The 27,879-nt window shown below is 44.6% G+C and overlaps 2 protein-coding genes across 2 annotated transcripts; one reads left to right on the plus strand and one right to left on the minus strand.

Annotated features, from left to right (window-relative positions):
- On the plus strand, positions 1–27,454 carry LOC144708932 (formin-like protein 18). Its single transcript, XM_078582381.1, has 17 exons — positions 1–526; positions 1,386–2,086; positions 2,339–2,560; positions 2,649–3,964; positions 4,066–4,192; positions 4,372–4,443; positions 13,783–13,881; positions 14,001–14,042; positions 14,212–14,292; positions 14,374–14,424; positions 14,506–14,587; positions 14,844–14,938; positions 16,439–16,510; positions 16,634–16,750; positions 25,854–25,922; positions 26,129–26,195; positions 27,183–27,454. Exons 1-17 carry the CDS (start codon positions 454–456, stop codon positions 27,338–27,340), a joined length of 3,444 nt encoding a protein of 1,147 aa, XP_078438507.1. The 5' UTR covers positions 1–453; the 3' UTR covers positions 27,341–27,454.
- LOC144708393 (uncharacterized) lies at positions 7,739–10,141 on the minus strand. Its single transcript, XM_078581687.1, has 3 exons — positions 9,897–10,141; positions 9,562–9,814; positions 7,739–9,202 (listed from the first exon to the last, which is right to left on the minus strand). The coding sequence occupies exons 1-3, from the start codon at positions 10,139–10,141 to the stop codon at positions 7,739–7,741; spliced, it is 1,962 nt and encodes a 653-aa protein (XP_078437813.1).
- Positions 27,455–27,879: the final 425 nt, after the last annotated feature.

Genomic DNA, 27,879 nt, shown 5'->3' on the forward strand with positions numbered 1-27,879 from the left:
GAGAAAGAGAAGAGAGAGAGACGAGAGATGAAGAGAAGAGAGAGAGACGAGAGATAAAGAGAAGAGAGAGAAGAGAGAGGAAGAGAGTAAAGAGGAGAGAAAGAGAGAAGCGAGGAGAGAGAGAGAAGAGAGAGGAAGAGAGTAAAGAGGAGAGAAAGAGAGAAGAGAGGAGAGAGAAAGAGAGGAAAGAGGAGAGAAAGAGAGAAGCGAGGAGAGGTGTAGGAGAGAGAGAGAGGTGATCGTAGAAGAAGCGGAGAAATTTGCCAGGGGAGGAATTCGGAGAAGGATCGTCGGAGGAGAGGGGAAGATGGCGGCAATCACGACATCTTCATCTTCGTGTTCATCTGTTTGTCGTAGAATTGCACTGTTTACTGCAATTTTTTCGTTTCAAAATGCGATGGATTTCGACGGATTTTGACATGCAGAGATATTCCTCGTAATTTACTCCTTAAGATGTCTCTGATCCGCAAACTTTTTAGCCGGAAATCGCCTGAGGGGCTTCTGGAAATATCAGAGAGAGTCTACGGTAAGATTTCGGCCGTCTTTTGCTCCCGAATAATATTGATTTGCTATTTTCTACGTTCAGATTCTCGATGTTGTTGAGTTCTCTACCACATTATTCTATAAAGTTCGTTGCGCGTCGAGTCCTAGGCGTATTTCTTATTTTTTATTTTTTCTAGTTCATCCAGGATGAGACCGTTTTTTACACAATTTTCTTTCAGAAGACGTTCACGTTACTGTTTTCTTAATTGATTCGGCGAAATTTTCTTAACTTGCGACGTATACATGATCTAGCCTAGTTGATGAATGCATCAACTTCATCTGCGTTCTTACTGTGATGATTATGCTGAATATTGATTCAGAATAGTTTATTTTGTACAAGCAATCCTGACTATTGCAGCATACATGATGTAATCCTGACGATTGATTTGCAGTTTTCTCTATTCAAATGCTCGCTGTTTTTGATTTCTCCATCTCATTATTCTATAAAGTTCTTTGTGCGTCGATTCCTTTCAGTTCGTCAAGCATGAGAGCGCTTTTTACACAATTTTCTCACCAGAAGACGTTCGCATCACTGTTTTCTTAAATTGATTCGGTGAAATTTTCCTAACTTGCGAGGTATACATGATCTAACCTAGGTAATGAATGCATCAACCTCACCTGTGCTGTTACTGAGATGATTATGCTGAATATTGTTTCAGAATAATTTAATTTATACAAGTAATAATCGTGAATATTGCAATATACATAAATTAATCGATATGATGAATGATTCTGCTTCGCCTGTGCTGTCACCAAGATGATTATACTCTTGGTTGATTCATAGATACATAAACGGTTTTATAAAGATTACTGACTTCATTTCTATCCCAAATGTGTCCCAGTTTTTGACTGCTGTCTCTCAATTAATGTGCTGGAGGAGAATTATTATAAGGCCCACTTGGGAGACGTTGCTTCTCATCTCAAGGAGCATGATCCAGATGCATCTTTCATGGTATTTAATTTTAGGGATGGTGAGACACAGAGTCAGACGGCTGACATACTCTCCAATTATGATATGACTGTGATGGACTATCCAAAGCACTATGAGGGCTGCCCATTGCTAACAATGGAAATGATTCATCATTTCCTGAGGTCTTGCGAAAGCTGGCTTTCTCTTGGTCTTCAAAACGTGTTGCTTATGCACTGTGAGCAGGGTGGCTGGCCAGTTCTTGCGTTTATGTTAGCAGGACTTCTAATTTACAGAAAACATTATACAGAGGAACAGAAAACACTAGATATGATTTATAAGCAAGCCCCTTTAGAGCTTTTGCAGTTTTGGTCGCCTCTTAATCCGTTGCCTTCACAGATGAGATACCTCCAGTATATTTCTAGGAGAAATGTATCATCAGAATGGCCTCCACTAGACAGGGCACTGACATTGGAATGCATTATCCTTCGGAATCTGCCTCAGTTTGACAGAGAATTTGGCTGCCGGCCTATATTTCGTATTTATGGCCAAGATCCTTTAATTGGAAGCGACCAGACCCCTAAAGTCTTATTTTCAATGCCGAAGAATTGCGACTCTGTTCGTCACTACAAGCAGGTGAAGCATAATTTTACACAGAACCTCTTTTTATCGATTTTTATGATAGAAATATCTTTATGAGGGAGTCTTGAGTAATCAAAGTTAACTCACTCTGTCTGCCATTCCTTTTTATTTACCTGTTGTAGGGCTTCAAGTTTTACTTTTAGATTGGAAGTTATATTTTTAGTTTCTTATGACTGCTTTTTGATCTATTACCAATCGTTTCATGCAATTATTTATTGTCCTAGAACTGACATTCAGCCAAAACAGACAGATTGTGAACTTGTTAACATCAAGATTCACTGTCATATCCAAGGAGATGTAGTACTGGAATGCATTAATGTTGGCGAGGACTTTGAACGGGAATTGATGATGTTTAGGATCATGTTTAACACAGCTTTCATCAGATCTAATATTTTAATGGTCAATCGAGATGAAATTGACGTTCTATGGGATGCTAAAGAAAATTTTTCTGACGACTTCAGGGCAGAGGTATGATCACATGAAATTTGCTAGGACTTCCATTTCAACCCGTTTCCTTTTAGAAAAATGAACTTAACTTTTTCATTTTTTTGTGAAGATTCTTCTTTCAGACATGGATACTGCCTCGTCGTATGTTCCATTTGAGTGCTCTTCCCCTGATGTGAAGGAGGGTCTTCCTATAGAGGCTTTCTCTAAGGTGCGAGAGATGTTTAACAGTGTTGACTGGCTCAATCAAAGCGCAGATGGTGGAATCCACTTAATAAATCAAATGCTGTCATTGAACATCTTGGAGGACGAGGAAAGCAGTTTATCTCATCATCAGGAGGAAAGCATTTTGCAATTTTTCTTGAAATCAAAGTCTGATAAATCTGAAAGTAGGACGAAGAAATCATCACTTTCCCACATAAACGTGAAGAATTTTCACACTACTTCAGGAGGGAAAGAGGAGATTGACATCTGCTCTCCAACTTCTCAATTAGCTCAGCACCCTTTACTTTTTACGCCAAAGAATCATATTTTAAAGTCTTCTGCTATTTCTTCCCAGAATCTCTCGCAGCAGATATCATCTCCTCCACTCTCACCTATTCAAAAATCACATGATTCAAAAGCATCACATGCCAATGTCAAAAGCACTCAACTGGCCAAGGCATCGTCACTCCCTTCCTTCTCTTCATTTTCATCTATGCCTTCTCTTTTGCCTTTATCAATTTTTGAACATCTGCCTCCCTCTCCTACTCTCCTTTCTCCACTATCGCCTTATCCACTCTCTCCACCTACATCTCTCCAATCTCCTCCATCTAAAGACGTTTGTCTCGAGTCAGTCAAATACCAACTTCCTCTGTGTCCCACAACGAAATCTATGTTAGCGACTTCATATCCAACCCCACCACCACTGCCGCCACCACCACTACATCCACCACCACCACCACCTCCTCCTCCACCTCCTCCTCCACCTGCTCCTAGTCCATTGCCCAATTCATTGATTTCAAGATCCCCTGCAGTGTTAATCAGACCTCCTCCTCCTCCTCCACGACCAGTCTCAAGTGCAACTTTAAACATGCCTACATCGCCTTCTCCTGCCCTAAGCTCTGGATCAACATCACCCAGTCCTCCGCCTCCACCTCCATGCCTTGGGCCTCGTAATTCTGTCGGTCTAACGTTACAAAAAGGATCCCAAAGTCCACCTGTTCCACCGCCACCTTTTCCTAATGGTTCGCTAGGGAATACATCTGTCCCACCTCCTCCCACTAGGTCCATGAGTGGCCTCTCAAGTTCTACAAGCTCTAGAAATACATTTTCTCAGCGCTCATCATCTAATAAAACACCTTTAAAGGCCCTGCACTGGATCAAGGTAACTAGAGTGATGCAAGGAAGCATATGGGCAGAGTCACAGATGCACGAAGAATTATCCAGGCATGCACGTACAAATTATTTCTTTTCTTGATAACGTGGCATAGAGCTCGTAGCAGAATGTTTCATGTTCAAATTGCCATAATCTTTGTAACTTGATACAGGGCTCCTGATTTTGACATGTCTGAACTGGAGAGTCTTTTCTCTGCATCTCCAGCACAAGATGTTCACAATGCGACAGAAAAATCAAGACGTCCATTAGTCGGGTTAAAATCAGAAAAAGTGCATCTGGTATTTTTCAAGATATATGTTTTTTTGAACTAGATAGAATTTAGAGTTTACTTGAAAGTTAAACTCATGAATGTGATTCAATTTTGAGTATGATTAACAAACAGCTCTGTGCTAGTAATTTCTTGATGTTATTTTCTGTATTTTTAAATTTAACTGATATTTTTGGATGCTTCTTCTAGGTTGATCTAAGGCGGGCTAATAATTGTGAAATTATGCTTTCAAAGGTTAAGATTCCACTGCCTGATTTGGTGGTAAGTTTTATTATACATGCTAAACCTATTCTTTTTCATTTCTTATGTCTTTTGTAAAGTCTTTGAAAGAGATAAAGAGTGTGATAGGGCCCAGTGAGCTACATATTATCCAACTGTCTTAGAGGTCCCACTCAAGGAGCATATAAGTCATTAGTTCCAAGCTTGGAACACCAGGATGCCCTCGATGAATTAAGAGGATATTCATTAATAAATCTGCCATTTGATCTCCTGATGAAACTGTTGTGGGGTAAATCAACTGTGGATTAGCTTTCTCTGATATGATCATTTACCCCTGATGCTATCTTCAACGCTCCAGCCCATTAGGGAATTTTGGTTATTTGGTTCTTTTTCCCCTTTCTCTTCAAATAGATGTAACCCTCCCTTTGGGGGAAAGGCAAGAAGTATCAATGGAATGGTCATAGGTTTGTCCTTTTCCTCCCATCATGTTGTAGTTATCCCTCCTCTAGCCTCTTGCTGATGATCTTCCCTCTAGCTATTGCAACAGCTCCTCCCTTTCCCTTACGATGAGGGTCCTGCTGTTTTCTCCCAGTCCCTTTGACCATCAATCATACCCTATGTCTTAACACTTGTCTCACTGTGATCATCTGCCCCCTCCTCCATCATCAATCACTGACTATCAATAACCCATCCCTATATCTCTTTTCCATCTATCTTGGGCAATATTTGGAAACGATGCTTTTATATACTTTTAGTGTTCTATCAATAATATCGCGGATGAAGTGACAGTCCACCTTGATGTGTTTCCTTAGCTCGTGCAGTATTGGATTATTGGTGATATGGATGACCACCTAATTATCACATTAAAGATATTGTTACGATCCTGTCCTAGTAAGGTCAACTACAAGGTATACGGACTGGTAGAAATATCCTGACAGTAGATCTTAACAGAAATTTCAAGATTTCAAAATGTCACTCTTGCCGAAAGTCTCAAGACTTCAGATCCAATATAAACGAAGAATAATGAACACATAGTCTGAATGTAGTAAGGAGTAAGACAATCTCAAGAACACATAAATGTATTGGATTGGCTCTCTCATCCAATCCTCGATATTGGAAGGCCGGATCGGTCTTCAGGCAGATCCAAGCGGCGGAGGATCTCCTTCTTCTTGAATAGACATGGGAATAACGACTTCTTGATACCTCTAAATGGAAACCACCCCATTATATAGTGTATTCCCGCTCTAATTCAAAAGGCTTCCATGTGCGACAACAGTTCGCATGTGCTGGGCTTGCCTTGCGCCACTTGTTGCTTTGATAAGTCTTCATCAGAGGTTTATCAGATAAGTTCAGAACACTCAAGACGAACCAGAAATGTCACAGTTCATCCTGGAGTCAAGAATCCAAGTTGACGAGCAAAGGGAGGTAGATGTATTTCAAGATTCCCCCTCTCTGGTGATGCCTAATGTTATGCTGGACTGATTCAGCATGGGAACACGAGTGGCAGAATATGAAACAGACTGCTTGGTCAGCTGGACCAGAAGCATGTGCTGAAGTTCCTCATCAGTCGGCTTGATCTGCTGAGGTGAATGTAAGTGCTCACTGGCAGCTACATGAGCATGTTAGGGATCTCCATGGATATTAAATGATGTTTCTTGAGTACACCCTTTCAGGCATGCACGGTCAGAGTCCTGATGGCCCCATCATGTGATCGATTGATGTAACTGTTAGGATACCGACTAATTGAACGAGACGAGATAAGAGTATATGAAACCTTTGAATATTCTTCAACCAATACTGGGCAGAAGTGTAAGATGATCGCTAACAATCCGTCTAACAATCAAGTTCGAAACACATTGTATCCAACGATAGTGGAATAGGAAAAAGATAAGAAAACACTGGATCAGGGAGATATGACTGGGAACTCCTGATCTGAAGACTAGCACCGAGACCGCATCGAACGCCGGCACTCTGACGGTGAGGAGAATCTCCTGGCAGCTGTGATCTGATTCTTCTCGATGCCTCTTCCTTAGCTCGCCTTTTCCCTTATACTGAGTCTTCTCTCCTTCCCGTTCTTATTCTGTTACTCCCATGTGCCAGTCAGCTGGCACGTGTGGTGTCATGTTCCCTCCTCCGCTTTGTTTCGTAAGTCCTGGTTCGTTGCTTATCAGTAGCCCTGAGAATGATCCCATGGCTACGGCTTTACGGTGGAATAGTGTCCATCAAAGCAGAATTACCAGCCACCAGAGTTTTAGCCTTGTCCAGGGAAAGGTGCAGATGGTGTAGGAGGGTCTGTTGAGATAACTGTTACAGAAAAAACACTGCCAGAAGTTGGCTGTGTACAGAAATATAGTCGGAAGGGAGACAATGAATACAATTCAGGATGATGTTTTAAGATGGGAGCTTACGCATACCCTGAAGATCAGCAGTGGCAGGGGCCGACCATCCATCAATAGTCACATTCATCGACCATTGTTGACATTGACGATGACGTCAACGTTGATGATTTTTTGGCTGGTGGGAAAATTTTCCATTGGCAGTTCAAATTTGCAATGTTTCATGGATATCAGTTGTCAATTTAGCTAAATTCTAGTTAAAAAAACCGTCATCCCTGGTAATGTCAAAGGTGCTAGTTGACGATGACGTTTATGTAGACAGGCTTTTTTCAATTAATGGACGGTCGATGATGGTGCTGATGTTTTTTTTTTTCGAAAACATATGAGGCAGCCACCCGAAAAAATCGGTAACCACCTGTCAAGTACATGGTTCGAGCCCTAGGACTCTACATGTATACATCTTCCTCTTCCCTCTTCATCCCCGTCACGAGGAAAACCATGATGCTATAAGACCTTCTATCTCATGGGCGAGCCTGTCTGTAGAGGCCTTCCCCCCTCGGAAGATCACCTCATTTCTGTATAGCCTGATTCCCCAGAGCACTGTCAGTGCTCGGCCCCCCACTTCTCTATGTCTGGGACCGGTCATCTGCATGGACTCCCAAAGGCCTCCTCTGATGACGTGTTCACCGCCAACTGTGCTTGGGTGGCCCAAACTGTGCGTGCAAAAGGGCATCCAAAAAATAAATGATTACAATCTTCGCCATCTCTCGTGCACAACACGCATACCGTCGAGGCATCTGGATACATCCTCTTGAGAAAGACGCGGGTGATCAATCTCTTTCGGAGCAAGAGCCACCCAAAAATCTTGGCCTTAAGCAGAACCTTAAGATGCCAGATGGCTTGACACGCTTGGATCATATTTTTGTCTTCCTCGTTGCCCTGTCGGATCCGTGCATAGGCTTTCCCCACCGAGAAAGGAGCTCTTGTCCAATACCAACCTGTTAGTGAGACATGGGATAAAGGGGAGTGCGGGTGCACTTGCGAACCCCTTTGCGAAGGGCGATGGGCCAGCCAAGATGATCATCGTTGCCATCGGAGGAAGGAGGTCCATCGCCGGAAGAAGAGGGAGCGGAAGCCTGAGTAGGAGGAAAATCAGGAGAACAGTCATGAAAAGAATCCTCGTCGGGAGTCGGCAATGACTCGCCGAGAGGAGAGGAAGTGTCAACCATCGGAGAGGAAGAGGCCTCAGGAGGAGACCAAGAGGGAGCGACATCGAAGTCGGGAATAGGAGGTGCTGGAAGAACCTCAAGAGATGACGAAGAGGGGACTGGAGGGTCAAAGGAAGATAGATCATGAGACGATGACACGGTCGGAGCAGTGGGCTCCGCGGACGGAACCGGTTCCAAGTGAGGAACCGAAGGATCCTCATCCAACGGAAGGCGGGGTGAGGAAGAATAATCTCCAAAGTAGGGCTCGTACTCGGCAAAGGTAACATTCGCCGAAACGAAGAACCGCCTGGAAGGCGGATGATAGCACCGGTACCCTTTTTGGAGAGTCGAGTACCCCACAAACACACACCGTAGAGCTTTAGCATCCAGCTTCGTCAAGGTCGGTGAAGTATCGTGGACGTACGCCGTGCATCCGAATACCCGTGGAAGAAGGCCGGTCTTCAATGGAACCCCCGGGAACGCCGCACCGAGACGGTCAAGAGGCGTAGCAAAGTCGAGGGATTGGGATGGGAGGCGATTGATGAGATGGGTGCTCGTCAAAATCGCCTCACCCCAATATGTCCACGGAACCGCATAATTCTCCAAGAGTGTCCGAGCGGTCGAGGTCACATAGCCGATCCGCCTTTCTGCCATACCGTTCTGCTCCGGTGTAGCAACACATGAGGACTCATGCAAGATCCCTCTTTCCGCAAAGAACGCATCGAGGTCGGCATTGAAGAAGTCACGGGCATTGTCCGACCGGAAGCGCTGAATGCCACGGCCAAACTGGGTCTGGATCATGGCACAAAAATGTCGGACAGACCCTGACACATCGGACTTGGCCCGAAGTAGATACGTCCACGTGCACCGGGTGGCCTCGTCAACAAAAATCAGAAAGTACCGATGACCCTGCAGGCTCGGTTTGGGGGCCGGTCCCCAGACATCGCTGTGAATGCGGAGGAGTGGCGTCGAGGTATGAGACTGAGATGAGGGAAAAGACGACCGGCGGTGTTTAGCCAACTGACAAGCCTCACACACAATAGTCTTCGGGTCCAAACCCACAAACAAAGTCGGAAACAAACGCTTTAAAATAGCAAATGACGGATGCCTGAGGCGCTGATGCGTCAGATGTAGTCGACCCCTCCGCTGCTCATCGGCCGGCCGAAGACTGGGCTGCACCCGGAAGCACTGCGAGGTCCCCCATTCGTCCAGCAGCAGCAACCCGTGCTCGCGTCTAATCGGTGTAGTTCTCCCCACCTTGTTAGACAGAGACATTCCGTCAGGTGTCAGGTGAAAAGAACAAGACACAGAATCAACAAGACGCTGAGGGGACATCAAAATGGCTCGCAGCAACGGAACATGCAGAACCCCTTGAACCACTCCCAGACCATCGATGTAGACTGCCCCAATACCCGCCACGGGAAGACGTCCACCACCCGCAGTAAGAACAGTGCGGCCCCCACCTTGTCGCTCGTACGAGACAAACCGGTGGTTGAAGGGGGTCATATGTTCCGTTGCCCCCGAGTCAATTACCCAAGTCGTATCCGCAACCAGGGGAGCCGTAAAGGCGGTATGACCACAGTACCACTCCGTAGTGGGTAGGGTAGAGCACGCACCAAAGAAAGACGAGGAGGGCACCGAGGTGGATGTCTGAAGAGCAGAGAGCTGGGACGTGAGCCGAGCAAGCTCGGCCTGCACACGGTCAAACTGTTCTGCCGTAACATGCTGAGAAGCGCCGGAAGGAGACGGAGCAAGCAAAGCCGACTCTGTCTTCTTCTTCTTCTTCTGTTCAGCGAAGTACTTCTTCCGACAGCGGGATTCCACATGACCAATCTTGCTGCAGTAGGAACAGACCGGGGCAGCGCCTTCCTGGGTCGATGCAGGGGTGGAGGAGGGCCGAGAGAGGAGGGCCGTCGAGTCCCGTGGATCCTCGGAAGCTTGACGGCCAAACTTCAGGATATGACTCTCCTCTTCTTGAAGCTCTTTCACCAGCTCGGAAATGGTGGGCAGACCCTCCGTGCGGTACATGGCAGCGCGTCGGATGTACTCATATTCTCGATTCAGCCCCCTGATGAAGCCCAGCAAGCGAAAACGTAGCGTATGTTGATACATTAGGCTGGAGGTGTCCGGAGGGAGGTAGTGATCAACCTCATCCCAGATGCGTTTGTGGGCCAGGGCATACTCCATAATGGACATGGATCCCTGGCGGAGGGAATATGCCTGGTCCACTAAGTCAAGGAGGCAATTGTCCCCATCTTTGCCACAAAAGAGGTTTGCTTGATCCCAAAAACCCTTGACCGTGGCCTGGTGAGGAAATGTGTCCGCAAACTCCGGAGTAAGGGTGTGAAGGCGAAGCCAATTTAAGATAAAGTGCTCCTCCGCATCCCAGGCAGCATAGTGAGGGTGGGAGGTCGAAAGAGCTGGAGCCGTGCAATGCTTGAAGAGTTGTCGAGCTCTCAGCGTAGACTCGACGAAGCGGCTCCATTTCAGAACATTGGGCCCGGAAAGACGCCCCGCGTCGGGTGGATGCGGTAGGGGATTAACCACTTTATGGGAAAGCGGTTTTTCGAGGAAGTCGGCGTCAGAGAATTCGTCGGCCGTGACGGTGGCAGCAGACTTGTCATCAGCCATGGCTTGGACAGACGGCTTCGACACACAGCAGACGGCTCACTGGGCAGTCGACGACACCAGATCTTCACCAGATCTTCAGCAGAGCCGTGCAATGCTCGGGATGTCGCGGTTCCACCTGCGCGGTCAGGTGGCGGGGGTCGAGGGGGCAGCGCCCCCCGCGGGGTTCGGGGCGGAGCCCCGAAACCTAGACGAAATCGGAGAAGCCGCGCCACGAAATCTAGACGAAATCGCAGAAGCAGAGTGTTAGTCTGTGCGCTGCGGGCGGCGCGGACGGCGGCCGGCGGGCTGCTAGCTGGGCAAACGGCGGCCTGCGGGCGTAATGCACAGCAGATGGGTGCACAGCAGAGGTCGGACGGCTGGCCGCGCGGACTGCTGGCTGCGGGCGGACGGTTGCGCGGACGGCTGCCTGCGGGCGGACGGCGTCGCGAACGGCTGGCCGTGCGAACTGCTGTCTGCGGGCGGACGGCTGCCTGTGGGCGGACGTCCGCGCGGAAGCTGCGGCGCGCGGACTGCTGTCTGCGGGCGGACGGCAAGGGGGCGCGGCGACAAGGGGCGGCGCGCGCGGCTTCCTGACGGCGGCGCTCGCGGCTAGGGCTGCACACGCGGCTAGGGCTGCGCGGACTGCTACCTGCGGGCGGCGGTCTGTGTGCGGCTAGGGCTGCACACGCGGCTAGGGCTGCGCGGACTGCTACCTGCGGGCGGCGGTCTGTGTGCGGCTAGGGCTGCACACAGGCTGGATGGCGAACACGACTAGAGTCGTGTACCCGGAGGATGATGTCAAGTCCTCCACTAGGATCAAGAGCTTGAGCTCTGATACCATGTAAACCCTAGAGGGTCTGGGGGAGAAGAGACGTTGAAGGAGAATAGAATGTAATGACATAATGAATGAGAGTTACAAGAGGGGTATATATACCCTTAAGAGATAGAATAGAGAATAGGGCTAATGGGCTTATAGAACAGGGCCCATTAGCCCATAGAGGACATGTCTCACTAACACAACCATCTGATTCCCCCGGGTTAGAGCGGACCTGATTTAGAGCTTGTTGCAAGCCCAAGAAATCAGTTAGTCGTTGGTCTGACAAGCACCTTCAATTATTGGACGGTTGATGTTGACATTGAGGCTGTCACTGTCGAAATGCAGACTGTCTATCAGCATCAATGGCAATGTTCACAGTACTGAACCAGGCGTTGATCACTTTTCATCATTCCATAAAGTTCCACCATGATAACAATTAGCTGAGAAACATTGCTTGCATACATTGGGTTCCAAGTGCTTACTAAGTTTCTTACAAGTAAGCACCCACGACGGCAAAGTCGCTAAAATAATGGTTCAGATGAGACTGTGCTGTCGGGGTGTCATGGTGATACTGTGTTCAGTATCAGTTTGGGTATAGCTGTGGTCTGGCGGTCAGAATATCTCTCGGACTGGAAAATTAAAGAATAATGTATGAAGAGCTGAATTCACCAGAGGGATAATTTTCCGCCAGATTGTGAGGAAGATTCAAAGTCTGCAGCAATGGCAGAGTGGGAGAGATGAGAATACAGATCGAGAGAGACGAGAGTGCCCACAGAGAAGGACGGATTGGGCCTTCTCTACCACTGGATGCAGATGCCTTCTGCGCCAGCCTTCAGTTGAAGCTGCCTTTGAATAGCTGTTTTTTGAAAACAGTTTCAGGTCCCTTGCTCCCTCCAGCTCCCCCTTTATTTATTGGCTTTTCTCCATGTGACCACTTACCTTGGTCTCTTATTTGTTTATTGCCATTATTTTTGTGAAAAGAACGTATCACATGGTGATGGGTGAGTGATGATGGTGACAGGGCCCCAAGTCGCTTGTGACCCTGCTACCATGTTGAAAGCAATATAATTTACATTGAAATCTTTTTCAGGCATGTACGTAAATAAGGATAGAGATAGAGACATGTAGCTAGATATATATCTACTTGTCTCGAGAGGGTCCAATGGGCCTCGCAGTATCTATCTGCTGTTACTAACCTTTTCCTATTTTTGATTTGTATTTTTTCAAGAATGGGATTGGGGCTGGGATCAAATCGGATCGAATCAATCGAATTTTGATCAAATGTTTGATCGATCAAAATGAGATTCAATCGGAACTGATCGACTCAATTGAGCAAGCTTTTCAGTCCAGTTCGATCTGGATTTTTGATAAATTCGATTTGAAAAATGGAAATCGTTCATAAACAATTTGAACTGTTTGAACGAAATTGAAGAGTTTGAGAAAAAACAAGAACTCCCTATCTCTCATGCTCCCTCACTCTTTCTCTCTCTCTCTATCGGTCGTTCTTGTTCTCTCTCTTCTCTCTCACTATATATATATCTCCATCTCGCTCTCCCTCTTTCTCTCTCTCCCTCTCTCGTTCTCTCTCACTTGTTCTCTCCCTTTATGTTTATCTCTATCTTGCTTGTTCTTTATTTCTCTCACCTCTGGCTCTCTCTCTCTCTCGTTCTCTTTGTCTATCTGTCTGTCTCTCTCACTCTCTCTCATTCTCTCTCGCTCGCTCTGTCTCTTTCTCTCTCTTTCTCTCGCTCTCTATATCTTGTTCTCTCACTCTTGCTCTCTCTGTCTCACGTCCTCTCTCTCTCTCTCTCTCTCTCTTATTTCTCTCTCTTGTTTCACTCACTATTCATATTTACTTTGTTTATTTGTTTATGATTTGAAAAATTCGATCCTGTCCAATTTGAGCTGGCCGGATTGAATCGAATTGGATCGGATTATTTGATCCAAACATTTTACCAGATTGAAAAATACAATCTGAACCCGATGTGAAGATAAAGTACGAATTGAATATTCTGAGTCTGATTGAAGTTCAGGTTCGATCATTTGAATGCTCGATCCATTTGAACATTCGAATGAACAGATTGAATATCCGATCCCTAGCAAGGAATACTGCTTGGTTAAATCTAATATAGGATGTTTACATGTTCGATTTTTTCAAATGAATCATTGGGAATTCTATTTGCCCCTTGGGTTTAGATTATCTAATGGGAGACGGATGAACCCATGGATAATGCTTGTGAACACGTTTGGCGTCAATATAATGAATCCTCTATGAATTTTCTCTGTTCTGGGATTGCACAGGGACGCATAAGGCATGTTTTAATTTTCTTTCAAAATCATGGATGGCATCTTTTTTTTCAGTATTTAAGTTCCGTTTCATATTTTTTTGAAATTTCCCCATGCTCTGCAGACTTCGTTGCTTGCTCTGGACGACTCTGTGTTAGACATTGATCAGGTGGACAACCTCATAAAGTTTTGTCCCACAAATGAGGAAATAGAGATGCTGAAGGTGAAAATGTTCTGGCAACAATGGGCTTGACTTATTTTCAATCATTTCCAATCTTTCTGTCAATGTAGAAAGAAGTAATTCTCTATTCGTAAATTAACAAGGCCTAAATTTCTATCCAGGCTTTTAAGGGGGATAAAGAAACCTTGGGAAAATGCGAGCAGGTCAGAACACTTCTATTTTGTCTTTCTATTTCTAGAATATTTTTTTGGTATGTTTTATGCCTTATTTATCACATTCATGTATCTTATTGAGTCTTCCTTTTCAAAAAAAATTCCCCTAATTTTCACTTCTTTCTGATGTGTTCCTTCCTCGGTGATGATGAAACTACAGTTCTTCCTAGAGCTGATGAAAGTTCCCCGGGTGGAATCAAAGCTAAGAGTTTTTTCTTTCAAGATTCAATTCCGTGCGCAGGTTGGGGGAATTTCAAACCACCTGCTTGTCTTTTAGGTGGGTAATTATTTACGGGCTGTAATATATTAATGTTGATTTCAGGTCGTGGATCTTAGGAACAACCTGAATACCGTAAACTCTGCATCGTATGAGGCAGGATCTTCTTAATCTTTCCAACCATTTTTCCTCCTCGAAGTCATATTTTTCAAATTTTTTATTTATCTGCGTATTCAGGTTAGAAATTCTTCCAAGCTGAAGAGAATAATGCAGACGATTCTCTCTCTGGGAAATGCGTTGAATCAGGGAACCGCCCGTGGTGAGCTGGTTCACATTGTCTTTTTCTTCCATCCCTTTTGATGCATAATTAGCTCGAATGACCTCTGAAGCAACATGCAATTGAAATGGAACAGATCAACCTGGTGACCAAATTAAAGATGGGCCCCACCAATATTTTTTGAATATTAAGTAACCGAAACCAAATTTAGCAGGGGGAAAATATATTATATTTCTGTAATATGAATGATTTTTGTTTGAGATTTGGAGAAAAAACTATATTTAATATTCTTTTGCAGGGGCTGCACTCGGGTTCAGATTGGATAGTCTTCTTAAACTCACTGAAACACGTGCTCGTAACAATAGGATCACTCTTATGCATTATTTATGTAAGGTAAAGCTAAAATACCCCTTTACCTATTATAAACTTACTTGTTTGGATAAGTAGGTTGCTTAAATTTTAATACAAATGTGTTCAAATTTTTTCACCCTATTTTCCATTGATCCTATTGGCTTATCCATTGGAATAAAATCTTGTCCAATAAGATGCATTTGTGGATGTAAAATACACAAAATTCAACTAAGACAACAAATAGACAATAGGGATACATGTTCAAAGAGAGATATGAGAGGAAAGAAGAGAGCCTAGAATGAGAGTGATGGGATTCTCAACCTATGTTGGAGTAGTCTCAACATGTCAGCTTACAAAGGCATTTCAGTCATTTGGTTATTGAGTATTTTCTTTAAGGTCTCTTGTCTTCCCTCTCCATGTTTAGGTCCTCTCTCTCCCCCTATGGTCACCGTCCCTCATGATCGTCTCTATCTCACTGCATCTTCAGGCGTCTTTGTCCCTGGTCGATCCCAGCATCATCAGTTTGACCTCCTCTCAGATCATTCCCATTTCTCCTCTCTACCCCGTGAACTTCTACCTTGGCCCGCCCTCTACTAACATCCGATACGAGCCTAGATGGAGGATTGTTATCTCAGCATAATCCGGAGTACATGGCATAGAATTCTTAAATTTTTATCTTTCCTCTTAGTTGTTTTAGGTTGGGTTGCTTCCCTTGTCTTTAAATACCTGTAGCCCTTCCTCTAGGAGGAGAGTCAAGAAGCAAGTTATGAGTGCTGCTTGGCTCACATCTCTGTCGCAGTCACATCCCCTTTTATGTCCAGAGATCCCTGACTCCTACGATTGCTTCACCAATCTTCAGATGACTCCCCTCTAACTAGATCCCTACCCCCACTGGTTGCTTCACATTTTGGCTTTCTACGATTCCTGTCGTGTGATCGACAACCTTTCACCGCATATTCAGGTGGCTCGTCCCTTGTCAATTCCTTCCTCCTCTGTTCGACCTCTCCTCTTCTCCCTTCTAGATACTAACTTAAATCAAGCTTCATATCATGCATTTATGATCCCCAAAAACTGTCAAGGTTATTTTGGACATTTTAGGTTTATTTTTCATCTCTTTGAATTCATATAGCCCTCCCTAATGAGGGCAGTCAAGAACTCAGTTGAATAGAGGCTGGGAGATGCTCTCAGAGGAGGTTTAGGACTGTAACTAGGTTCTCTCTGTCCCCTCTATCTCCCCTCTCCACCATTCCAAGATCCTTCTCCGATTGTAACTGATATTTAGGTCTCTGAATGATTTACTACTGTATTCTTTTTTAAAGATTTACACCAGTATTATTCTCTGGATGGGGAATTTTACCTTTGGATTCCACTTGAAAAATCATTTTTTTAAAGTTTAAGGTGGAAGATGTCTCTTGGCTATCCATTTACAAAAAAATGTTAGTCTCTTTCTGTGCTTTGCATCAATTTTTTCTCACTTTTGATGCGATTTCTTCTACATGTTTGATTATTTGTGTTGATTTTGTGGTTTTTATTGAGGAAAAGGTGCTTGCTGAGAAACTTCCAGAGCTTCTTGATTTCAGCAATGACCTCGCGAGCTTGGAGGACGCATCGAAGGTACTATTTTCCTCTGGAAAAATTCAAAGCTTTTACTTTATTTGATCCAAGGTCAGAAAACCTACTGAAAGTTGTACTTGAAACTTTCAAATATGTTAAGTAATGATCTATTGGCTTTTCTAGGTGCAATTGAAAACCTTGGCTGAGGAGATGCAAGCTGTGACCAAGGGATTAGAAAAGGTTGAACAGGAGCTGATTGCATCTGAAAATGACGGCTCAGTGTCTCTCAATTTCTGTCAGGTACAGAAAAAAGTTCTCTAGAATTATAGATATAAAGAATCAAAGCCAATATTTTTGATTAAGCCTGAAGAAGATCCTGTTCTCCCAGAAACTAAGATATGCAATACAGTGTTGGACCTTACTTATATATTTTTGTGTTTATATCTCTGTTGTATATCTGTGGATTACCGAGCCTTGATAACCTTTAATGTACATTTTGCATTTTTTGCTTAACACTGTATCAGAACTCTATTCTGTAAATAGTCAATATTCTTCCCTAGTGGGCTTGCAAAATAAGAGGAATCATGACACTCTAAAAGAAGCTTTCCACTCTAATAAGGCTCCACAACTTCCCCAATTCACTTTGCCTTGTCAGCTTCATCAGAGGCTGCACACCTGCAATTGTCCTCCATGCCCATCTCGGTGGCTTATTGACAAGGAGATTCTGGCAATAGTCTCCAAGTGATTTTGCATCCATTTATCTTGCTTGCCTAGTTACTAGTGATTGCAACAATAACTGTTTCTAGTGCTGACCTGTGACTACTACTCAGTATGATCTTGATCGGGATTCCTCCCATTGGTGATAACTGAAATCCACTCTTTGGTTCTACCATTGAGTCATCCTGAGCCAGCAGTACTATCACTTCAGAAATTTCTGTCTACCAAAACCTTTTACTGGTCAGTTAGATTTTCTTGTTTACCTTCCATTCCTGCTGGTATGATCAGCACTTTGGACTTAGATTCTCTGCATAATCCATATGTATTGTTTTGTGACAGTTAATACTTACTTTTTAAACTACAAGACATGTTGTTAACTTAGCTGACCTGTGTTGGATTTGCGTGTTAACTTACTTTTATTTGACTTATGGCCTCAGATTGTCAGGCAACAAGACTTCGTCGATGAATTTAACGTTATAGAAATGTCTATCTAACCTATGAGTAAAAACATAAATTCAATGGGGGTATCAGAGAACACCCAAGGTACTTTAGAGCCATAATTTTGATGATGTTTATCTATTTTGGTGGAAATATTAGTTTGAAATGGTACCTCTCGACCGCTGATGTTTAAGTATTTAATTTGTCTTCTCCCTGGCTGGTGGCTCTAGTGTGAAACTTAGGTTTGCGCTACATAATCTTTGCCACATCTGCGGGGTAAACAGATGACCCGTCATGACAATTGATTCATTCAACTTTGGGTGCCATACATTTTCATTTAATGCCACATCAGTAATTAATCCTCTTCATCAGCGTCGTCAGCTCCTTGTCCTCATAAAAAAGGCCACACCAGCCAGTGTTTATCATCACTTCTCACATCAAGGTGATGCGATCCAGGATGGATGTATCAATGAAATCGATAGAACTAAGCTTGATGAAAGAAGGATTCCAGTTCGTAGGTTCTGATTCATGAAATTTTCTACTGTAACTGTGAAAATCTCCTAAGAATGAAGAGAGCAGTACTAGTGAAAGGTGGAGATGGTAAGGAAATAATGAGAACAGATAAACTTGAAGAGGAGGACCAGATCGATTCCTAGCTTCCCTGTGGACTGGGAGAATATGTGTGAGATCTGACACTGGTCAATGCCTTTCACCAGAGATCTTCCCCTTTATTTAAGAACAATTTCATGCTCTTTTCTCCTGTTCGGGCTCCCTTGGGCCTCTTTTGGTGACGCATACAGATTTGGAGCTTCTTGTGCCTCTTGCCATGATAATATTTGGGATGATTCTTATTACAAGGACTTCCTTAAAGATCGACTCAAGTTGTGATTGTCTCACAGAACCCAACCTCAAGACACCTTGCATACTCAGGCCACCACGATGCAGCCATGGTCTGCCCCTAGTTCAGTCAGATGTCCAGCCACAATCCAGCATGTAGTTAAGTGGTAGTCCAGCCAGGTGTTCCCTACTATCCAGCCTGAAGTTTGTTACGATCTACTCCCTCTAGTAAGCCCATTAGGGACATTATTGTCTTTCCCTTCCGTCTCGCATTTCCCTTTAAATATGTAGCTCTCCTTGTATTACAAGTAGTGTTTCCCCTTTGGTAGCTGTCATCTCCCCCGACGACTTCCATTCTGTCGGCTCACATTCCTTCCGGTGACACCCACTCTGCCGCTCCTCCACTGCCCTCGTCCCTCGGTGTCGCCCATTCCGCTAGGGCCAGCTCCGTCCTCCTTCCGTCACGTTACAATCCATGGCTGGGATTATATCGCAGTTCATCCATGGTCATTGGGTCATTTTCTCATCATGGGTGTTATGGTGCTATTGGACCATAACCATGGCTGATTTGTCTCTACTGACTTTCTTGAGCTATTGGGTCCTTTCCTTGGCTACTTTGTCTCCAATGGTTCTGGGGCACCATTTTGGTATTTTTTCAGCCTTTTTAACTCAATGGGTTTTTTAGATCCATTGGGCCATCTCTTGGTCACTCAAATGTCTCCTCTTCCACATTAGCTTTTTGGGTTGTGTAATGTCACTTATGCTCCATGCCGTAGGCCAACTTTTCTCCATGAGCTGTCTTATGTAACTACTGGGCCATTTCCTTGGCCAATTTGTCTCCTTGAGATGTCCTGGGATCTATTGGAGCGACATCTCCTCATGGCATCCATGTGATGCTTTTTGCCGTCGCTATGGGGCTTTTATTCTGCTGTCATAATTTCTTCATTGCATTCTTGTGTCTCCTTTTCTCTTGGCATGGCTTTTCACTCTCCTTTTCGGAGTTGACTTCGGGTGATTACTCGCCATGACTGTTCTTTACTGGAAAATTCTGCTGATTGAGGCCTTCTTCTGGTGTCAACTCTCTGTTGGTATTTTGGAGGGTTTGTCTTTTTAGTTTGTTTTTCTTTCCTCAATCCCTCATTGAATCTGCTCCGAGCTTTGAAAGGAGCCCCAGTCATCATTTTGAGGGTAAGTGTTTGAAGTAGGATCTTTCATGTAAGTTTTCTATCCCTTTAAAGGAGCAGGAAACCTCTCATGTATCAGAGTCTGTTTTGTTGAGTTTTCTTAACTTCTCTCCATCTAGCTTCCTCGGGTGGTGGAATTATTCTGATGTGATTCTAACTAAATCAAGAAACGAATTCTTGAAAAAGAAAATATTTACTCACAATGATAGTTGCAGTGATGATAACTCTTCAGACAGAGAGGAAAATCTTCAGATCTGTATCGCTTTCCCGAACTCTCCAGCCGGATGCAGCTTGAGCTCAGCAACACCTCCAGATCTCCCAGTTCTTCCTCAAATGACCGATGCCCCTCCAGTCCGGAGGGGGCTTCCTCATATAGGAGTAAGAAGTCCTTGCTCCTAGCCCGGGTAGTTAGTTACTACCCTGGTAAGTTACTATCTTGATCTTGGACTACATGGACTCTACACATGTGGACCCAAGTGCGGCCCCATGTGCAGATTCATTCACGTTCTCCTATCTCTGTCCTCATCCTTCTTTCTCTAATACGTAATCCAAGGTATTGTAACGTGTTCTTGATGGCCTTCTCTTTCATCTCCTCTCTCTTCCATCTCTTTTTGTTTCCACATAATATTTTTTCTGTAGAGAGTTCAACAAAGGTTTAGGAAGAGGAGCACATCCGACATATCAAACTACTCTGTGATAATAAATTTACCTTAGATATTGTGATACAATCCCCATCCTTTCTAGTGGTATTTAAGGTTTTTTCAGCCAATAGGTGCATTTTAGTCATTTCCCTTTGAGGTTATTTTTTCCTTTAAATAAATATGACCTTTTTTTTGGAGTGTATTGATACCCTCCTCGGGAGGACGAACTCGAATTGAGCAGATCTGAGACAGGAATTTCAAGAATTGTCAGAAATAGACGTCTCCAATTATATAATAGTTCAAGATGAAAAGAGAACAGAGAGAGAAGAAGAGTAACAGAAGACTGCTAGAAGAGCAAGCCAAGACTAGCCGGATCAACCTAGTCTCATGCTGTATTGGGAGGATCTCCCGAACTCATGCCCTTGTTTGCTGTAGCTACTGACTCCAAGAAAAACTTCCTCCATTCCCCATCCATTTTCCCTTTATTTATAGGCAAACGGTTCAGCCAGTTGCCCCATCTTTTCTCATGAGCTGTTTGAGTTGCACATGTTTGTGTGCATGCTTCCTCCTAAGGTATTCTGGGGGTAAGTTCATATAATGTAGACTATAAGATTATTGAAGTTGTCTGTTCACACATGTATGTCTCTCTGCAAAGTTACATCTGCCGAGTCTTCCTCCCTTGCCATTGTAGATAATCTTTACTGAAGGTCCCAATGATGATCTTACATATGGTTTTTCTCTTGTCTCTTCCTCTTTCCCGATACAAACTCCTAGTTCTTCTGACGTTCCACACAATCAGTTCACCATGGTCGTACTAAGCACATAGAAATGGATTGACAATTCGTCAAGGAGAAGCAGGAGCAGAGCGTCGCTCCTCATGTTGCATCTGGGAATGTTCAATTCACATAGGTCTTCACAAAGAGCTCTTGGACATTGGGAACCTCTCCTGTATGTAATTTTTACGAAGGGTTCTTTCTCCAACATAAGGATAGGGAACCTCCCCTTATGTAATGGAGTCATAAGTTTCCTACTGGGATATATCATAAGCTCAGCTCCTAGGGCAGTGGGAAGCAACTGATATGGTCCTACTGGGATATATCATGGTTGAGAGAAAAGGAGAGTGTTAAGACCTTGATCAAGGTCTACCAGAGACGGAAGACTAAACGATCCCCTGTTATCTCGGCCCAAAAGGGGGCCATCTCGGGCCCCGCCCATCATAAATTATGACTTGCGGGAGTACCGCGAGTCATAAGAAGGGGAAGCAAGGGCAAGGGCATCAATCAGAACCTTCGTAAGTCCCTCCTTCCTCTCCTCTTTCCCTTGCCCTAACTCTCACCTTTCTCTGTTTCTCCAGCAAGCTGTCGATAGTGCAGCAGAGCTTCTCGGCAGACAGAGCGGACTGCCGTGCTCCTTCCCCACTCATATCTCTCTTCCTATTTTTCTCTTCTCTCCCGTTCCTCTTCACTTTGATCCGAACTTGCCTTGTGAATTGAGTTTGAAGCAGCATTGTGATTTAGCACGAAGGTCTTGACAGAGAGGGTCTCCAGGGGGGTGGACAAAGTTGAGGAGAGCAAGGGCGAGGAGGGACCAAGACAGACGATGGCCAACGGAGTGGACCTCGCTGGTGTTATTGCCAATACAGATATTCACTTCTTATTGAATATCCTGCTCTTCAACAAGGAGGACTACATTTTTATAAGGGGAATGAGGAGATGAAAAGGCCCATAATGAGCTTGCGATAAGAGAGGTCATAATATTACTCCCCTCGCCCAGCTCCAGCTTATCCTCAAAGCTGGTTGTTGGTGACATCTCTGGCTTGTGGTATGACCTAGCATGACAATGTGAATATTGAGGTTTTTGAAACAACAATGGCCGGGCCTAAACTTCTCATTGCACTGATGACAGGGCACTTGGGCTTTGCATTTGACAAATTCCTCTTCGGTTAGGTTCAACTGTTAAGAGTGGTGGTGGTTGCTCGTTTGACGGTGTCCATCGCTAGTGGGGAGGCTGTCTGATCCGTTGGGGTGCAGGATACATGGGGTGGACAGAGCCAAGGGTCATCAGTTTCTTGTAAAATGGCTTCAGTTTCGAAGGCGCAGTCAATCAGGTCTTTCATGTTTTAGGGGTTAACTCTGCCTCAACTTTTGAGATGATTGGTTTATGAAGGACATTAATGGCCATCTCTTCAAAGAAAATTAATTTTTTTTCTTCAAAAAAAAATTAGTGGCCATCTCTTCGTTTGCATCATTCAGATGTCCTACAAACTCTATAAACTCGTTCACCAACTCATCTAATGTGCTGACTTAGCACAAGTTGAACTAGAAGCATAGGCGTCGTGAAACTTGACTCCGAAGCATCTGTTGTGATTGAAACCAGACCAAATGGATTTTTTCTGTATCATCCATTGGGTACACATGGAATTATTGCTCCGTACATCTTAATCATCAGCCAGGATCAACCCCTGAAAAGATGAGAGTGTCAGCCATGAGGTGGTGAGTTCCGAAGGGGTGATGAACAGCATTCCCCAATTGTCGCGCGAGGGGTTACCTCAAGGTTGATAATAAGGCTTGTTGTCATCGTCCCATGAGTTTTCGTCGACGTGGTGCACCAGACTGCAATTGAGGTGAGGCATGATCGGTGAGAGACAAACAGGTTGGTGAGACACCTGAAGGTTGGGTGTCTTTGGGAAGTCACCATCACATGGGTAGCAGCGAGATGGAGAAAGTTTGGTTTCGGCCCACTTGAGTTAGGCCGTCCGCCCTAGGAACGGGGGTCACGAAACCTAGGGTTTGCGACCTCCCACTCCCTTCGCCAGTGCACCGCCACCGGTGGCGCGAACGATCTTGGCAGCGGAGCTGCGTGCTTGGCCTTTGACGCCTCCACCTTGGTGGCCGGTTGCGAGCTTGTGGGGGGGAATGCAGAGAGCGGCAGTTTAGATCCAGTGGAGATGGAGTGGGGGTTGCAATGGGTGATGGCGGCCATGGTGGAAGCCGAGGGTCGTGGCGGGAGTGTCGACTGGCGTGACTGTGCTGGGGCCTGGTGTGGTGGGTGATACGGGATCAGATGCAGATGCAACCATGGTCGGTGTGGCAGGACGGAGGCGACGGGCATGTTTGGCGGCGACAATTGCAGTGGCGATGATGGCGGCAGCGGCGGAGTGAGTTGGCTTTGATACCATTGATAAGAACCTTGATCTAGGTTCGTATCGGAAGGTGGTTGGAGGACGAGGTGAGGTAGAAGTTCCCGGGGTAGAGAGGTGAAATGGGAACGATAAGAAGGGTTGAACAGAGGGGGTAGAGGGGTCAACCAGGGACGAGCCGGCTGAAGATCCGGTGAGACGATCGCAAGGATAGGGGACCGTTGGACGGTCAAGGGGACGGGACTGAGATGAAGAGGATTGAGATAGTGAGCCAAGCGGCCAATCTTACCTTCAGTCTTGTCTGCCCTCCTCAAGGGAGGGCTACACATATTTATAAGAAAAGAAAACAATCTACCCTAAACATGAAATGACTAAAATGCCCCTAGTGGGCTAAACTTCCTAACATACCCTTTGGGGGTAGAGGATTGTATCAATGTCTTTGGGAAGTCACCATCACATGTGTAGCGGCGAGATGGACAAAGTTTGGTTTGATCTTCCTTGTGGAGTGGCAATACAAATCTCTCGGTGAGTGGCTCAGTTGGCGTGAGGGCGTGTGGGGGCGGTCCCCTGTTGTTGGCTTCGAACTAACATTGCCAATGAGGGGCCCCAATGGCCTGGGGCTTTTAGGGTGAGATCCATGGTGGGGGTGGGCATCGTAGTGGGTGGATGGGTGCAAGGAGGCCTAGTGTTGTGCAGGGTTTGTGTGAACCTGAGGTGTGGTGCTCGATTGGTCTTCTAGGATGGTCAGGGCGGCCAGATGTGGACCCATCAAGGCCTTGCTAGGCCTGTTGGCAGTAAAACCCCCGTGCCCAGCCCGTTTGCTTGACCATCGTCAGAATTCGGGCCATAAGAGGCTAAAATGGGCCGATCATGGGTTAATAACTCTTTTGCGGCCTGGCCTGTTTACTTGGTTTCCTGCCTGAAGCGGGGCCATGACGAACCAAAACGAGCTGGTTGTGGGTAAAAATGTGTGCCCATACCGTTTTCTTGATCTTCTGCTTGCTCTGGGCCGCGGAAAGCCAGGATGGCCGGTTGCAGGTGAAAACCCATGCCCAGCTCTTTTCCCTTCTGATCGGAATCCTAGTCTTGCACTGGCTGCCCTTTTCAGGTCAAGATCAGCTAGGGTGGTCCTCAGCCTCACCCCTTTTGGTTGAGGGCAAAGGCCCTGCCTAACGATGACGATTGGTGGGGCCGGCAGTGGATCCCTAGGTGGTGCGGCCTTCAATGGTGGAGGTGGTAGTGGCGGAAGTGGCTCCAATGATAGGGCCAGTTGACAGGCTGTAGTGGCCGATGCCAGCTGGCGGGCAACGACGTACATCAGCGCTTGCAGCTGCACTGTGAGCTCCACGAATTTCTTAGAGGAGGCCACGCGATGTCGCTTGAGGTCCTTTTTGAGTTTGAGGGCTTGCAGGGTGGTGGTCTTAGCATTCTTGAGGGCAAATACGTTGGCTAGCGGTTCTTCCACAATGGGCATCGGAGCTTCTCTTGACATGGGCAGATTACGTGTTGATGATAAGGGCAATGGCCAAAGACGACGGTGGCGTAGACGAGGTGGTTCCAGTTCTATGGATCTGATATGACATAGTTGACGATCGTGAACAAGAGAGAAAATGAGGGTCTTTGATGGGGTGGACAACACCGAAGAGAGTGAGGATGAAGACTGTTTGCTGAGTGGACATCACCAAAATGGGTTAAGACTTTGGAGTGGACGTCTCTGGTAGGATCATTGTTACTAAATGGGAGATTCTCTTCTTACTCAATATCCTGCCCACTGACGAGGAAAAGGCACCTATTGGGCTTACAATCAGAGAGAGGATGTAAAGGAACTCCACTTCCCTGTGTTGTCTTCCACTCTTTCCTTCTCTAGTCTCCTGCGTCCGCTTTCTACCTACCTCGTACAGATGGCAACTTCACCATTTTTACTCCAAACTGGAAATGGATGATATCTATTCACTAGTTGGACTTTCCGTATATCCGTTTGTAGCTTTTTATTTATTTATTGGGTTGTCTCCAGCACGTAATATCCCACGGGAGGAAGGTATAGATTGACAAGAGAGAGAGATGGGGAAGAGGTAATGATGGGCTAAATCATCATCACCATCCTACCTTCAAATGAGAGATAATGACAATTTCATCATTGTCATCATGACGAAGATGAATGATGGCAACGACTCATCATCATCCTCGCATCATTGTCATCAGTGATGACCAACACAACCTTAATATGAATCATATAAGAAGACCATAAAAGTGACGAAAATTACACTACTCCCCCTTAGTCCACCACCGCCCACTAACACCGTCTTATATAAGTGGGTTGATATTAATATTAAATAATACTTTTAAGTAATAATAAAATTAGTGTTTGATATTAATATTAAATAGTTTTTAATTTAATATTTCTTTTAAAAACTTGCTAACATAACCTGTGGTTCCCTCTAACACAGAAATTGAAGGACTTTCTTATTACCGCCGAATCTGAAGTGAGGACCCTTACTTCTCTTTACTCTGGAGTGGTGAGTGACTCATCTTGGATTGTTTCATAAAATATAACTAAAATTCAGGAAATGCGGCTGAAAATATAATTTTTCATTTAAGCCTTGCTTATGTGATGTATTTTTGGCATGTTATCAGTGAGCGAGAGGCATTTAGATCAAAATCTCAATCTTCGCTGGGAAAAATTTATTTGTAATAGTTATTAATTTCTAATTGGTTTCTTCAGGGAAGAAATGCAGATGCCTTGGCGCTTTATTTTGGGGAAGATCCGGTGCGTTGCCCATTCGAGCAAGGTAATATCAATAAATATGTTGTCTTGTAAATTTAGGAATTTACAAGACAACATATCAATAAATATGCTGGCGTCCCATATATGATAAATTTAGGAATTTTACTAGATCAAAATTATGGTTCAAAAAACTGATGATATAGATTTCTAGTCAGTTATTTCCTGAATTTCGGTCAATCCCTGATTGATTAAAGCTTATTGAATTGGCTAAAAACCTTCTCCTCTTCGGCCCAGTTGTAATTTACCAGAGGCCAATTTTCTCGGAAGTGCCAATATTTTAATTAATTTTAAATCAAATATGATTCTTTTAATGTTTTTTATGAGTCAGTCTAATTATCTCGAGCAGTGATTGATCTTTAGTAATTTCTTTCGTCAAAATTGTTTAACTCATTGCCTCAAATATAATCCTTGGAAAAAAAACCACCAGGAGGCCAATTTTTTCATTTTCCTCTCAAAATTATTTTGCGTCATCTAAATTATAATCATCCAGAAGCCAGTTTTTGTTCAGATCCTTTTTCTTGTAATTTGTATTCTCCTGCGAGTTACTCCAGATGCGATTGATATAAATTTCGAGGCTTTTTTATAAGAATAAATTTTGCAAAGTTTTCATCATACATTTTCTCAAAAACTTCTTCAAGTGTGATGATTTGTTAAATCGGAAGTGCTAACCTTGATGATTATGTCCATCTAATATTCTTATTTCTTGCATATATTTTTTTTATTGTGATCCACTGCAGTGGTTTCTACGCTGTTGACTTTTGTCAGAATTTTGTATTCCAATTTTTTCTTATCCTGTGAGCTAGTCCAACTGTGATCGATCTAAACTTTGGAAATTTAAGATCAAAATTTTTCTCTATCAGAACTAAAAGACATTCCGGAAGCCATTTCTCTCAAAATTTTCTCGAGTTAGGATAATTTTTTGAACAAAAAATAATTATTTACCTCCATCTAATCTAATCTTCTTATTTTTTTTCCTTTTGATCCACTGCAGTGGTTTCAACGCTGCTGATCTTCGTCAAGATGTTCGGCCGGGCCCACCAAGAAAACTGCCGGCAGCTCGAACGGGACCGCAAAAAAAACCGCCACGTGTCCGAATCCGATAGGCCCAAAGTCAACACTCTCAAACGACTTCCAGGTCAAACCCTCTAGTCAACGGTCATCCCCACAAAATCCGAGTAAGAGCAATCTTCACCCTCATGGGCCCCACTTCCAAGGGCAAAAGTGTAAATTCTACTCTTTAATTAATTTAATATTATTTCTCTTTTTTTGGTTGATAAACATCAGATCTCGGAAGGGAGGTGACAAAAGTTAAAACCTCCGGCCCGCTGCAGCCTTTTTAGAAAAGCCGACCTACGTTCACATTCGGAGTCCAAAAGTCGAATCTCTCTTTCTCTGTGTGATGTCAGAGAGGCGGTGGGGTTGACTTTTTTAGGCTAGAGAGAGAAAGTTAAGTCTCCAGAAAATGACAGAGATTCTCAGAACAGGATGTGTTGACCATTGATTTCTGCGGTCAAAGGGGATTTAGAATAAGGACATGTGGCAGTGGCTCAGAGAGTGGTCAACGCATTCTGTCTAAGTTTCTCTCTCTAGGTGAGAACTTTCCAAATCTCAAGGGTTGTTTGTCCTTGAACTATTCCCTCTCCTGGAATGAAGAGAGAGAGAGAGGAAGAAGAGAGAAAAATCAGGGA

The sequence above is a fragment of the Wolffia australiana genome, chromosome 10 (assembly GCF_029677425.1).
Source record: "Wolffia australiana isolate 7733 chromosome 10, ASM2967742v1".
NCBI classification, from domain to species: domain Eukaryota; kingdom Viridiplantae; phylum Streptophyta; class Magnoliopsida; order Alismatales; family Araceae; genus Wolffia; species Wolffia australiana.